Consider the following 15,773-nt stretch of genomic DNA (forward strand, 5'->3'; position numbering starts at 1 on the left):
TAAAAATGTTTTAATAAATAAATAATAAATAAATAAATAAATAAAATGCAGCTCTACAGCTAGACATCCACTTTGTCACTCAAGCTATTCATTTTTCCTCACAGTTTCAAGAAAGCAAGAACTCATTCCACTGTATTTTATACAAACAACTTTTGACATATAGAGATAGAAAAAGTATTCCAAACTCACCGGCCATTGTCCCGACCTACTCCCCAAACTCGGATGCTTACAATGGGCTGAGAATGAAGAATACTACGATCCATGGGGTCAACCAAATTTAGCATGTCATTCTCCAGGATAAGATACATGTCTTTCCCCTAATTAAAAATGAAGAAACTGGTGAGCAATGGAAGGGGTAAGCATCTCTCACCCCTGTCATTTGTTCCCTAGAAGTACCCCCCTCCCCGCCCATCCTCTTGGTAAATGTGGGTTTGATATGTACTAGTTGCAGTTTTTCCTATCTAAAATTTAGTAATTTGTTCTGTGAGCATTTGAAAAGAATGTACTTCCATTCCAACAAGTGTTGAGAAAATAAAATGCTATTTTAAAAATAAATCAGTGTATACATTAGTATGTGTTTGCTTTTAACAACACAATTCATTTATTGATTACATAAAAGCTCTGTGCAGACCGTCTCAAATGTCATAAACATGGAGTAATTCAAGAAATGTTTGATATTTATTTCCTCTGGGTTAAAATTTAGCATAAAAAGGAAACCAATCATTCTGAGTTAGTGTCTTTGAAGTTTTATTTCAAACATGTGGCTTGTTTTCTCAAGCTTAATAAGACAATGCTAAAAAAAATTCCCTCACTTCCAAAAGATAGATGGGTCAGTTAGTTAAAAAAACAAAAAGGGTTTTTCTATGTGATGTTTCTTCATGGAAAAAAATAAAATAAAACTGCTACTTATTTGCAGCATGGGATTTTGTTACAGCTCTACATTGTGATTTTTGTACACAGACTGTATTTGTCACCTGGAAGAGATTGTTCATTGATTTGGCATACAGTCAATGTCAGAACGCAGACGTCCTTGCTGCATAGGACCTGTAATACCATTAGCACTTCCACCAGATTTTCACATGTTGCAAGTTTATTAAAAGGGCTACTATTTTATTTTTTTACTTTCCTTGCGTTTCTTCAAGTCAAGCACTCAAGTACAGGTATGTTTATCCGATCTGACCCCCATGTCTAGTTAGGGCTTGCCATTTCAGTGACATCTAAAAAAAATTACACCAGGCTGTGCCCTCTTCCTCTCTAGCAGCTGGGCAAACATTTTCATTTTTCGTCAATTTTGTTAATTTGTTCTGTGAGCATGTGAAAATAATTTGCTTCTATTTCAACAAGTATTGAGAGAATAAAATACTATTTTAAAAATAAATCAGTACACACATTATTATGCATTTGCTTTTAACAAAACAATTCATTTATTGATCACATAAAACTGTGCAGGCAACCTCACACATCATAAACAGAAGTAGTGAATATTATCCGTTTGAATATTTAAAACAGAAGTAATGAATATTATCTGTTCTTTCTGCAGTAAGATGAAATTTATCTATTATGTGAGGGTATGATATGGGGCTATGGGTGAAATAGTAGACTGCTATATTTGCATTACTATTCAGAAAAAAGGTGTGAATTATTTAATATCAGGAAAGATCTTTTTCTGAGTTTCTGGCACTATCCATGGTCAAGTACACCCAGTGCTATGATAGGATCTTGGTACTGTAGTCTTGCTTGTACTCCTCTTCCATATTTTTAAATACTGACCTAGCTTTTCCTTTTCTTGAAGAATTAGTTGAAGAAACCAAAACCAGTTAAATTCCTTCCTAAAGAGGAAAGCCTAAGGCAAGGGTAGGCAACAGGTATTTTAGCTATGCTGGTGGTGGCTGAAGTTGTGCTTCAAAATGTCTGAAAGGCATCAAGCTGCTTACTCCTGACCTAAGGACAATACATGCCAGGTCTCTATTTCGTTGTAAAGACCACAAGGGTTAGCATAGATGTAAGACAATCTATAAGTGTGAGAGTGTACGTACATAAAAATCAGTGGTAGGGCCATATTTTGAATACTATCTACAGGTAACAATTTGAAAAGAGCAATCAAAACTTTTCAGTGGGTTGAAGGACTAAGGAAATCTTAAAAAATTTGGAGTTTTTAGTATAGAAGAAAAATAACTAAGGAAGAATATGACAGACATTTATACAAAGCTGACTGATATGAAAAAGGTGAACAGAAAAAGGGTTTTCTCTCTCTATTCTTGAGTGGTAGCTTGGATATCTTTAAAACCAGAAAAATGCATGGAAAAATCAAAGTAAATAATCAATCCCAAGTCCAGAGGTAGCAAGCTCTGAATGTCAGATGCTTGAGATGATCAATAAAGGAAAGCTACTGGAAACAGGATGGTGGACTAGAAAAACCTTTGGCTTGGGCCAAAAAGGGAAATGAATCATCATTCATATTAAGTTCTTAACAAAGATCGACAGGTACTGAAGTCTCCATACAACTGTAATGAGCCCTTTTGCAACAATTACTCTAGATGGCCAGAGATGGAGAGATGCCTTTCAGGACAAATAATGTACAGTACTTCTGGAACAAAGATACTGCTCTGTTGGCTATTTTACTTTCTTGTTCTCTCTGATAGTGGCTGCTCTTACCTGCCTATGTAAGGGGAAAGGGCAAGAAAAAGCAGGCACCACAAAAGAACAGGTGAGACCAGAGATAGGACTGAGACAGTTCTTACCTCTCCCCAAATGCCAACTGTGTCTCGTATATCATTTTTACAATAAGACAGCTGCCGGATGCAATTGTTAACAGCAACACTGCTTTTTCCAGGAGCTAAATCTTCTTCTGCCATTTCTACCCATCCCAAAGAACGAACAGCAAAGCACTATAAAGAAGTAAAACAGGCACATGATTTGTTATATTTTCACTCTGAATGAATTTCACAAGATCTTTACGTATTTCAATCTGCTAATTTTATGACAACTCCTGATTATGTTAAAGACATAAAGATGAAACCTTGACTTTGTTCTGAATATCATTCCCATGGGCTGGCAACAAAATATGAGTTTAAGAAAGCACAGAAAGACTGCAACACGAGTAATGAAGCCAACACCCTTTCAACAACTGTGTAATTCCATTAAAGTCTTTTGAACAAGTGGTGAATGAAATGAAAGTAGTCTTCAGTAATGAAATAAATGAGAACTATTATTGCAATCACCACATGGTGTAGTAATAAGGCTTAGCTAAATCTACCTGAAGGTGACACTTGTTGGGAAAATTTGGATAAATCCTGCCTGAAAAGCATTACTTCTATGTGCTTTTTTGCCTTGTGGGATCAAATCCTGTACTTCTCAATCCAAGCTAAGTCACTGTTTAAAATTGCATTCATCCCCCACTCCTTTCTCTCACATTTAGCTGTAAGCTACAGTAGACAGGCCATTTAGTTCAAATATACATTGTAAATAGTCAAGGAAGTACCTTTTGATAGCCCAGAGGGCTGCATGTGCCCTGGTCATTCAGAATGTCTAGAGTCTAGATAAGGGTCTGAGCTTATCATGAATAGTTTCTCAGTAGCTTGAATTTACATGTCTAAGCAAACCTGGAGATGGGTTCAAGTTACTCCACTAAAATATCAATACACTGCAATTTGAAATATTGTAATCCTATTGTCACTGTATGATTGACTGACATTCCTTTATCTGCTCTGTATGTGATGACCTCAGAATCTTATTGTAATCTCTGCATTCTGTCATCAATTGCCCTGTGCCCAAGAGAGTATAAATGCCCTGTAATGGTGTTGAAGCTTGGCAGCAGAGTTCACCTCTGCCTGCCTGGTAATGCATTATCGTGAGTGTACCGCAGGAACCTGGGTAATACAATAAAGCGTCAGATGGTCTGGACGCTTGATCTTTCCCACGAACCCGAGTTTTATTTCCTCTTCTCAAATTGAGATTCTGGGATTCTGACACACTGAATCTTCTTTCTTCTAGAGGAATTTCCCATAAGTTCCTAGTTTCAGAAGCCTCTGGTATGTAACCACAGTCCACTACATTTTTTTTTCTGTTTTGCTGCTGCCTCAGTTGGCTTCTTTCATCCTGACCCTTTCCCTTTCCACTACAATGCTCTGTCAACCCTCACTCAACTGCTGCAGTGCTGAGTAGATTACAATGATTGTTTTTGCTGTAGCAGCTGTTTCAGAACTCATTAAGCCTGATCCAGATGAAGTTAGAAGTTCAGTGGGACAAATTATTATGGCTATATTAATTCGCATTATTTCAACTGAGGCAAATGTGTACTAACTGCAACAAGATGGAGACTCAGATACAACAAGGGAACTTTAACCTCGACTACACAGTGAGGGAAATTTCACTGTATTTCTGCAATGGCACTTTCAGTCAGCTGTGGACTTGTAGCAAAATTTGTCTTATTGTGTGGCTGGAGAGACATAATGCATGCACTTTCACTCACTGTGCATAGAATTCATAGGAGGCCCACCATGGTTCATATGGTCATTCTGAATCAACTACTGCAATATATTTATAAACTACAACTCATAACCCTTTAATTCAAAACAAACAAACAAAGACTAGTTCCAAAAGCATGAACTACAATGTCTTTGGACATATGCTGACATTTCAAAGGAAGATGTTCATAAGCTGGAACTTAAAGAGCTATCCACCAGAACAGTAGACTGTTTCTGCCTTGTTCATAATCTCAATGCACTTCACAAATTGTTCATATTCCCAGAGCACTTCACAAAAAGATCCTCAAATGTCCTTTAATTTCAACAAGGGAGGTGCTGCTAAAATTTCTCAAATTTTATTTTGGGTCACATTCCAGGTTTGGCAGAGGCAAAGACAGAAGAGGTAGAACCAAAAATACCAAACTATTTTAGCCTGAAGCTCTTACTCAACTTTAGAATGGTCACTTCAACCTTAGAATGAAGAAAAAACTACACAAAAGCCAAGACAATCAGGTTTGAGATTCTTTACCCCCATGTTAGAGAAACACAACTCCAGAACTTCCATGGGGATATCAAAGAATTTATATGATTTTTCAATCTGAAAAATCAATAGGCACATTGTTATGCTTGATTTTTAAAAAATGTATGTTGAAATCCATTTTAGGGAAATTAACAATGGAATGCAGCATTTTCTAATGTTTATGAAAGAACCAGAAAGAGAAAAAATGAAGACTGGGAAAGTAATGCCAGGCCACCCAGCATACCTGACAGCAAACTTAACCTTCCTTAGCAAAATAGGAAAGATTTCACATTCATTTTTACAATTTTTAAAAATATGGAGCTATCCTTATTTTTGGAGCTATTCTTATCTTCAGGTTTAGGCAGAAAAAAGTTCTACAATTCCCTAGAATACTATGAGCTGCAGGACTTTTTTCTGACTGAATATTCCCCCTTAGGCTGTAATCCTATACCCATTCAGCTGCATGTAAGCCCCATGGAGCTTAATGGCACTTACTTCTGAGTAGGTACATATACGAAAATGTTAGTATATTTTCCTTACTGGAACATCCAATTTCAGAATATATTCTACAAAGATAGTGGACCACAGTAAATCCAAATAACTAACAGAGAGGTGGCATTGTTTTTAAATAAAGCACCCTTATGAGACACACAACACAATCTTTTACAATATATGAAAGCTAATTATAAATGATAAAAACAGAAGGATGCTGCAGTCCGGGAAAGCTATATTTACCAAAGACATATGGCTCCTGTTGGAAATGGAAAGAAACTGAGAAATAAATTCAAGAATGTATTGTCAGTAACTCATCTATAATAAAACTAATCTATAGTTACTCCCTCTAAACTGCAATGATTCAAAAAATTATAAATGAAACAATTTTTAAAACTTCCTTTGGAAATAAGTAGTTTCAAAAATTCCATCCCTTTCCATGCTGTTAGCATCTCAACCAACTAGCCCATACACCAAAGATTTCCTGTTCGCACCTTTTACAAAAGCTATAGTCCCCCCTGAACATTTCTTACCTGTGTGTAAAAGGAAGAACAGAGAAATGTCAAACAGTAGCCATTTAATTGGAACAAAACTGCATTTCAGAACCCTCAACGGATAATATGCACATTACTGTTCACAAAAGGATTTATCTGCCAGTTTGAAGGTGCAAGATGAGGATAATGGGGCCTAAATTGGTAAGAATTAAAATTTTCAGCTATTCTCATTGCAAAAGCAATCTGGCTCAGTGGTGCTAGAATAAGAAATATTTGGGAAGCTCTCTCCCTAGTTGTTAAGAAATACTGCAGAAAGCTTGTTTCTTTGCTTGCCTGCCATAATTCTAACTGCTAATAGTATCGCTAATGGCATGTTGTCCTAGGAAACACATGGCAGAATATAGAAGTCATTTTTCATGTGTGATGCTGACCTGACAGCACCACTCCCTGATTTCCCTGCAAGCATATGAGCCACTCAGGCAGCCATGCACAGCTGAGAACCAGTGCCTAGAAAAAGTCATCAACTGTCACAGCAAGCAAAGGCTTGGAGAACTGTCACGTGGGATTCTTCTTCAAGGTGCTTTTCCTTTTTACCTAAATCATTCAGTTTCACAGATCATTATTACTACTATGGAGCCAACAGCACTGATGTGCATAGCTTGGGTTCACTCACAGAAGGAAGGGGGTGCAATTGTCATGCAGCTCCTGATGCGATGCTTTTAGTTGTGGCCAAATTAATGGTACTGCAGTGCTACTTGTTCCAGCCAGCTTCAAGGCACGCTGGAAATTTGCTCTGCTTGGCAGTTGCCTGCACCAAGACAGGAGACTGCTTCTATGCAGAATGGCAAAGCAGTGAATAGCTTTTGTTGTCCCAATTTGCTACCCATTGTATTGAAAGATATGTAGACTCTGTGTGTGTGTGTGTGTGTGTGTGTGTGTGTGTGTGTATTAATACACCAGCAAAATCACCAAGTAAATGTTACTATAAAAACTCATGGAGATTTGTACTAAACCTGAGCATTATCATGAGTAGAAAAAGTATTACAAAACTAAATTTATCTCATCTGCAGAATTCCAAACTTTTTTTTCTTTTTTAATGACCCTTGGCAATAAAATTATATTTTGAGGAGGTGGATATTAGCTTTTCAGACTGAAATAATCATATAATTCATTTGGCATGCGTTATGTGAATAATTTAAAATACAAAGGCACATTCTTTATACTTTAGTGCTGCTGCCCCCCAGTGACTAAGAAGTTGCACTGTAGCCAGCTTTTCGCCTGGGCCATCAGCTATATTGCAAGATGTTGATTTAGAACCTGGTCTGATTTTAACTGTTAATTTAGTTCTACCTATAGATGTTTATTTGAGCTGTATAGTTTCCATGATAGTGAATTTCTGCCACTGTGGGATAAAGTATTAGCAAGCCTTTAACATTTTCAGAACAGGGATATTTGGAGACAGATGCTTAGCAACCCGAGGGGATCCTCAATAAAGCCAGAAGTGAAGGTTGGTATTTTTATCTTTGCGACTTGAAATGTTCTACTTCTTATATAAAATAGAAGATTGTAGTTAAAGATCTGACCACTTCAAATTAATGTGATTCTTCACTTTTGTATTCCCTAGCCACCTGCAGCTTTATTTGCCACATCAAGGACAAGGACATTTGTGTTATTGCTTGTCTATGAGCAGAACAGTTGGACTCAGTTCAGCCAATGGCAGAGACTCTTGAGTACAGCACTTGAGCCAATGGTGGCCAAAAGCATTTTCTATGCCTGTCACAGCCCTATTTGTCATAAAGACAGATCATGCAATCACTCCCAATAGCTCTACCATCACCACTGCAATAATATAGCAATCCCATTATTAAAATTTTGGCTAATTTAAGACTGGGGTTAAAGCTACTTCAGCTCCATAAAGCCAGGAAATTATAAATTAAGACTAATGCCTTAACTGCTGTACCACATAAGCAGCAACAATGTTGTGTCGTGTGACAAATTTGTGCTTGCTCACAAGTCACTCTTCATACACCCATATTTTTCCTTGGTCAGAAAAGATACCCAATGCTGCCCTTATTCTGTTTTACCATATTGCTAGAGGAATATTCCTGTGCATTGAGCCATAATTGTTTGTCCCTTGAAATTTGTCACATTGCATAGCATATGTGCACAAGGAATGTCAGTTAAGCAATCAGCCTTAGCTCTGAATCTCCTGGCTTTGTACAGCTTGAGCTCTAACTGTGGTTTTAAGCTGGAAGGTTTTTAAAGTCTAAAGAGGCATAGCCCAAGAACCTTTTGTGCAGACTGGGCCTAAGCAGCCTTTCCTACATGATTATTCCCAAAATTCAAGGTGCTAATGTGCTGAGGATGTCGTTCAATCAAAGTTACTGAATTTCCTAACTAAAAATTGTATAATCTGCCTGGACAAGTTGATCATATTACAATTTTTGGGCTAAAAGTACCATGATGAATACTTATTTGTGAAGACCCTGCAATCAGAGGCAACTCAGAAAATAACAAATACCTTGTTCTATCTAGATGTTATCACCTTTGGTCCTCTGTTTTGCTATTAAGTAAACACAAGATGTCCACATTTTTCCTCTTACATTCCACCTATAATTCTTTCAAAATGCTACAATGTTTGTATTTATATGCCACCTTAGGCCCCAAATTCTGGCATAATAACCCAATCACTTGGATACTATGAATTGACAAACCAGAGGTTGTCACAGCTGCTTGCAAGAAAACAAGCTGCCCCTCAACTGGTCAGCACTTGTGCTTTGCATCCGGTTTCACAGAAAAATGCCAGAGTGCCCCATTTCTGGGTTGCTTGCTGCAACTTCCAAATCCATCACTCTGAGGTGCTAAGAATGAAACAACCCAGAGTTATAACCCATCATCTGTAGAAGGTTTTTTTCTCCCTTGGTAACTCATAGTACCATGTTTGAACTTCATACTAAACAACCTAGAAAAACTTTCTCCTGAGTTGTTTGCTAAACTGGATGCAAAGCAAAAGTGGGAAGCACTTGCACAAACCTGGTGAGTGTGGGTAATGTGAGGGTTAAACAAATACCCTAATAGCACATAACCCTAAAATCAGAACATGGGTTATGTAAAGTTTGTTTAGCACCTGCAAGTCTACAAATGCCAAGCCTGCCTGACAAAGCAACGTCGGTGCGGGGGGGGGGGGTGTTGCAAATTCAAAATGGTAGTCTCAATGTAGCTGTCATATTATGTGAATATCCCCAGGGGTGAAACAAAGGAGCACTGTGTGACATCTGAAATATGATTATGGTTCCTAACCCTAACCCAAACCCTAACCCTAAATAAGCCAGTATACGTAAGGATACAAATCCTAGCTGGCTTACAATTCAGCAATTGTACAATTCAGTACAAATAGGTGCACTTAATCATAATGCCCGGTTTGGATGTTATACAAAGCTATCCTACTTGCAAAATGTGGAGAAGTCAACTGGCTGCCTGCACTAGCACAGAATATCTGGCTTAAAGAGCTGTGTGAATGCTGTCATTAGGTATCAGACAATCAGATGCAGAAATGACATACAATTTCACTATTTGTTAGTTTGTCATCTTTCCTGGAAAAAAACTTTTTCATGAGGGAAATTATCCAGATTCCAAATGTTATGTATCTTTCAGCAAGCTGCCTGTTTGAACAATCTGATCCAGAACAAGGAACAGAAACTAAGAAGTTTTGACTATCTACTTTTCTGCCATATTTCAATGTGTTAAATAGGCCTCAGTGCATCTGATGAAGTAAGATTTTGACTGCAAAACTTCATGCCACAATAAGCTTGTTTCTAACTTAGTTTCTAGCTTGCTCAGTGTCTGCTGCCTTTCCATGGCTTCCCCAGGTATTTAAACAACAACCTATCTTTATTCTATGTCTTCAGGTATATTTTCAAGTTGTCTGAGTCATGATAGAAGCAAAGCAAACAAAACTTACTAACAATTTGAGAATACTGGCTTTTTGGGAGAAACAGTTCCACATCACCTTGAAGGCTCTATGGAAATGCTATTTTCTGTGAAATCCAGGTATCAGGAATGTGCAATTCAAACCCCAAAAAGTTACATGTTCTTTTTTGTTTGTTTCTATTGCTACCATAAATTTCAAAGGAGATTTAAATAAGCCATTAATTCTCAGATTTTTTTCCTGTCCATCATGCCTGTGGTAGATAGCAACACTAACCCAGAAGGACTACTAAAGTGTGAAATTTTTGAACACTAGAAAGCTGCAGAAATGTGATATTTTTACCATGTTGAAATAATAATTAATTTCTAGTGTATATGGAGTGTATATCTTGCCACACAGACAGAACTGCCAATGCTCTGGAAACCATTACTGAATTAATGGTTAATAATTAATCTCCAGAAAAAAAATGGAAAGAAATATGAAGTGGCTATTCTGCTACACAGGGAGAATCACCAATGCTCCGGTAATCAAGACTGGGGAATCTTGCATTTGGCACTCACTACTGTTAGAAAACTGTCCCCTTTCCACAATTTCACTTGGTCCCTTATCCATACACTCTCTATAAATGTTATTACATTATTTAAGAAGTCATTTTGCTACAGAACACTGAGCAGACATATCTTAGGAACTGCATTTAGGTCAAAAAATTAACCATTTCTTAGTCAGACATCAAGAGCTAGGGGACTCCTCAGTCTTGGAACAAAATATATCAGTTGGGATGACATCTGGTTAGAACACTTTACAGTAGAATTGATTGAGAGATTAAATACTAGAAAATGTCCAGCGAATTACCCAGACAAAGAAAAAAGGGCAATTTTATGCTACCAAGGAGAATAAAAAGTATGTATTTTCATTTAATTGATTATATTAGATTTGAGTTCTTCAACTATCACATTAAAATCTCTAATCAACTCGCCCTAAATGGCAAACATTATTTTCCTTCCATTTTCATTAAAATGTTATACTGAAATTAATGTTCCTTTAAACAAGATATCCCTGCATCTTACAAAAACAGGCAAACAGATGTTCAGAAAGCAGTATGTGATTTTCTAATTAAGAGAAGTATAGAAACTCCAGAGAATAGAACCAAATCTCAAGTGATTATGAAGTTACAATGTTACTTGTAGGTATTGCCAGGGATCACTTAAATACTGTGCAACCTCTTGTAGTTAAATATTTTCTGTTCCCTACTCATTTTAACTGTGGTGCTCCGATCAAGATTACTGCAACATCCCTTATCTTTTTCTGCTTTGCAGAAGGCACTTCATAGGTTGAATAACATCTGAAGTGACTTTATTGTTTCTGGATTAAATAAACAGGACAGACGGAGCCAGCTGGAGCCAGGGGACAGACCTGATGGCCCAGGAGACCCCTTCTGACTCACTTTTTTTCTGTGTCTAATCCAAGTACAAGTACATGCTGATTCCACTGCCTTCTTAGCCTGTTTACTCAGGGTGTCTTCTGCTATGAACTGCTGCTATGTCTCCTTCCCTATGAGCATCATTCAACTTTGTATGCCACTTGCCCACTAAATGTGGCCCAAATGCCTCATAACACAACAGGAGTACAAACCCGGAATGCCTAACAGCATATGAACTGCAATAATACATAATTGCACTAATATCTATCCAAACAAATTTGCAAATGCTAGTGTTATAAAAATTTAAATTAATTAAAAATAGGCATTGCCTATCATGAACCACAGCATTAAACATCATTAGTTAACAGCAAAGGGAATGCCAGAGCCAGATAAACCTAATCTTTGCAATGTAGTACATCATTAATAAACAAACAGCAAAGAGCAGCCCAAAGAGTGCCAAGCGGACCCAGATTCCTTACAGCCTCCATTAGATGATCTCCTCCACGTCCTGCTTTCTCAGTTCTTAAAGTTCCAATACAGACAAGGTTTCATCCCCCCTGTTCTGTATGACCATGCAGCTTCCTGGCTCTGACTCCTTAAAACCTTATCTGTCCCACTCAGCTTTAGCAATCAGCAGAGCTGACTTTCTTAAGTCTGAGGAGGGGTAACAAAGGCACTTAGCTGTGCTTACTCTGCCAACATTACTTTCCCGTTCTTGGAAGTCACTCTCTGCTAAAAGCCTTGGAGTCACCTAACACAGAATAAAACCCTTTAAAAGCCTTCCCCAGTTAATTCTTCGGTCTGAACTAACAAAACAATTCTTCAGAAGAAATCCCAGAGACATGTAGAATATTACACACGGCAAAACTAGTGGAATTGCAGAGACATGACCAACTTTATTAGACTCCTCCCTGAGAGCAATCAATGAATGACATAGCCTATTTTAGATTCAGTTGTTGCCTTGAATATTTTGGTAGAAAAATTACTAGTAAATATGCACACACGCATATGCATGTGTGTGTGCGCGCGCACACACACACACACTAGTGAGCAGACCTAACTTTATATGAGTTGGAATAGCCTTTAGTTTGATATGTGAAGCCTTAAAGCAAAGTTATGGTTGAAGCCCCACCCACTGGCACCCCAGGTGCAGTTCTTGCCATGGCACAACCACACAGAAGAGTCTGCCAACTCCATTTCCTGATGGGGCCTGCCCCAAAGAAAGAGAAGAAGGAAGTCATAGCTATCTCTTGGACTATATACTGGCTTCTAACTGTATCCATTGCAAGGCTAGGTGCTGGTTAGGGATGTATGTTACCTAGTGTTCCGTATTGAAGGTTTAAATATGTGAATATGGAAATTAATTAAAAGTAATGTACTTTCACAAACCCAGAGATGGATACTCCAAGACTCCTGTTAATAGCCATGCCAATGCTCAGTTGTCTAGGTTTGATATTATGGTGCTGACAAATGCACATCACCTTTTATTATTCTAGAAAGATGATAGACAAACTGGCATGTAGAATTATTTCTCTTTCAAGATCAGAGGTGGACAACTTGCGACTCTGCACATATTTTGGCCTAAAACACCCATTAACCCTCACCACTGGCTCCACTGACTAGGATATTGCAGAGAAAATTATCTGGAGACCCACAAGTTACCTGCATACCCCTGTCCTAAATTATAAATTTGATCCAGCACTAATGAGAAAAATCTACTCTGCACAACTTAAATATAACATTTCATATTTTACATTCCCTTCCTATTTTATTCTGGATTTTAACCTAGTAAATATATTGGAGCAGGCCTTAGATGGCTCTCAGAGGTCCTTGGAACCATCATGTAGCAGGCGCCAGAAAACTCTAGAGAGCTCTGTTGGGTAGCAAAGAGTGGACTGAACAAAGGCAGTAAGAAGTCTCACTGGCTCCTTGTATACTTGAACATACTGGGGCTCAACTGCATCTAACTGAAGTTTACCTCCATCTGCATTCAACCTGCCTCTAGTTTTGTTTCATTGAGTGAATCTCAACTACAGAAAGGGTACTCAGAAGAGATTGTGTCTACTGCCCAGGTCATTTCTGTATTCCAGACACTGACCAGGGATTTGACAGGATTGCCAGCTGCATCAACTGCACTCTGCCCAAAAGCCCTCTGGAAACTGTCCAGATTCATCCATCGCTAGGAGAAGACTAAGGATATGGTACAGGTCAACATCTTTCTTTCCTTTTCTAATGTCTAACAAAAGACATTTATGGTTTTACTTCTTTGGCTAATTTCAGTATATTCGTTATAGTTTTACTCCCCCTCTTTCCATTCTCTATATCTCATCCCACCATGCAGATTTTAGAACCGCTCGTATTATTTTAATTTTTAACATAGTGAAAGCTGTTCTAAAAGCAGCTGTGTGTGTGTTGCTTACCTTCAGCATCATTTCTAGGTAGCCAATGGCTTAATGATCTAAATACCTGACAGACAAGTTCTCAAACAGACACACAGGTTCTGCCTTCCTCAAGAATGATGGAGGGTTGGTAGCAAGCATAACAACCGCATCCATGCTTATCTTATCAATTTGTCTATTCACAGCCTTTGTCAAGCACAAAACCTCAAGTACATTTACTACTCTTGACAAATGCAACACCCAAACAATAATGCCCTGGGCTTGAACTAAGGATGTGCAGAGGCTGGAAAATTCTGCTCATCTAAAACCAATACATTTCTTGCCAGCTTCTGATCCAAAGACTGGAAGTGAGCCAAGGCAGGGTTGTTTGTAGACTTCTAACTTTAAGAAAAAATGCAATTTGCACATTAAAGGAAATGCTTGCAAATGCTAAGGAAATGCTTGCAAATTTTGCAACTTGCAAAAAATTGGAAGTTGAAAACTGCATTGTTCTAGCACGATTTGCATTAGGCACACTAGAATGATGTCATTTTCAGATTTCAACCTGTGCAAATATCACACATCCATTTTGTGTATATTGAATGATTCGTGCAAATTTCTTTAGCTTTTTTTTTTTTTTTTAGAGCACATGTCATATCCAATCTTAGAGACAGAAGGGTGCAAATCAGAGCCATGACATGGCTAGCAAACCAGAATCCAGGGAGTCAAATTCTGAAAATCTGTTGGATTTTCACCTCTCTATCAGATTATTTGTGCATCCCTAGTTTGGACCTCACTTCAAATCTAGGGTCACTCTCTCTGCTCATATAACTTTTAATTCTAAAAACACAGAATCAGAGCTTGTAATATAGTTGACAATTGTTTTCAGACTCCTTGTCACCAAGTCTAATTATTTAAGGTATTCTTAAGAAAAGAATCTGAATGACACATGCTCTTAACTAAACTTCAGTTTCTGTTCACGTGAAAGAAAAAACTGGAAAAATACTCTATGTGATCACACATACATTGAATAAAATATAGCAAGATATTACTCAAACATGCTGGACATATAAATAGATGCTCATAAAGCTTTTGCACATATGATAGTTTTGTCTGATAGCAGTCTTACTGAATTAGAATATTAAAGGAAAAAAAGCTTATGATGTGTCACTTTCTCCTTGGTTAGCATTATTGTAGTCATTCAGTGCAGTGTTTAGGATTAGACATTTCCTATTAATTTCTCAATTTCAGACAGTACGCAAAATAATTACTGAAAACTGTTAAGATCACAACAGAGCTTCCAGAATTACAAACTGGACCACTAAAGTACTATAAATGCATCAATGATATAAATCAAAAGTGTTACCTAAACATCTAAAGAGAAACTTCTATCTGCCAAATGGAGTTCTGATTCATGCTGAAATGGGACTCACATCCATAAACATGTGGCTTTAACATTGTCCCAAAAATTAAGACCACCTCTTTAGTGCAGGTCTGAGTGACATTCAGAAATTCCCATCCTGTTATTAGTATTCAGACGTATAAAGTAAGCCTTGGGTTTACAGTTGCTGAGCAGAGCTGTCAGAAGCAGTTCTTTTTTGAGGAAGTTAATTCATAGGATCACTTTAAGTTGGAGTTGACCTGACCTGGCACACATAAAAACAACCTTCCACATAACATCAGTAGTCTAATTTAATTTACAAAACTATGAGCCATTTATTTAGAATTTCAGTGCTCCTAATGCTACAGAATAAATGGCCCCCTGAGGCTTCTCTGGAAATATAATATGGCAGTAGGCATGAGAGGATCAAGTCAATGCTGAACTGCAAAGCACAAAATTGCTGTTTAACGATTAACCATCTTTCTAGGGTTGTTGTGAGAATATTTAAAGTGTGAACACTGTGCTCTACAAATTGTTACAGAAACCATAAGAAACATAACTTATGAACATGAGTGAAAAAATAAAGTTATCCACTCATAATACTGCTGATCTTAAATTCAATTCTCTCCTATTCATGTTTAAATGGAAAAGTACGTTCCAATGTATTCAATGAAAGTTACTTCTAGGTAAATAT

General features: G+C 37.6%; 1 protein-coding gene across 12 annotated transcripts in view; it reads right to left on the reverse strand.

The window, feature by feature from the left end:
* APBB2 (amyloid beta precursor protein binding family B member 2) overlaps positions 1–15,773 on the reverse strand; it is a 174,951-nt gene that overhangs the window by 43,015 nt on the left and 116,163 nt on the right. For all 12 annotated transcript variants that reach the window (XM_044417639.1, XM_044417637.1, XM_044417641.1 and 9 more), the window contains 2 exons: positions 2,742–2,888; positions 190–317 (listed from right to left, as the gene is read on the reverse strand). In XM_044417639.1, coding sequence (XP_044273574.1) covers positions 190–317; positions 2,742–2,888 — 275 coding nt within the window. The remainder of the gene's footprint in view (positions 1–189; positions 318–2,741; positions 2,889–15,773) is intronic.

Source organism: Varanus komodoensis, unplaced genomic scaffold (genome assembly GCF_004798865.1).
Source record: "Varanus komodoensis strain SLA01 unplaced genomic scaffold, ASM479886v1 scaffold9, whole genome shotgun sequence".
Lineage (NCBI taxonomy): Eukaryota > Metazoa > Chordata > Lepidosauria > Squamata > Varanidae > Varanus > Varanus komodoensis.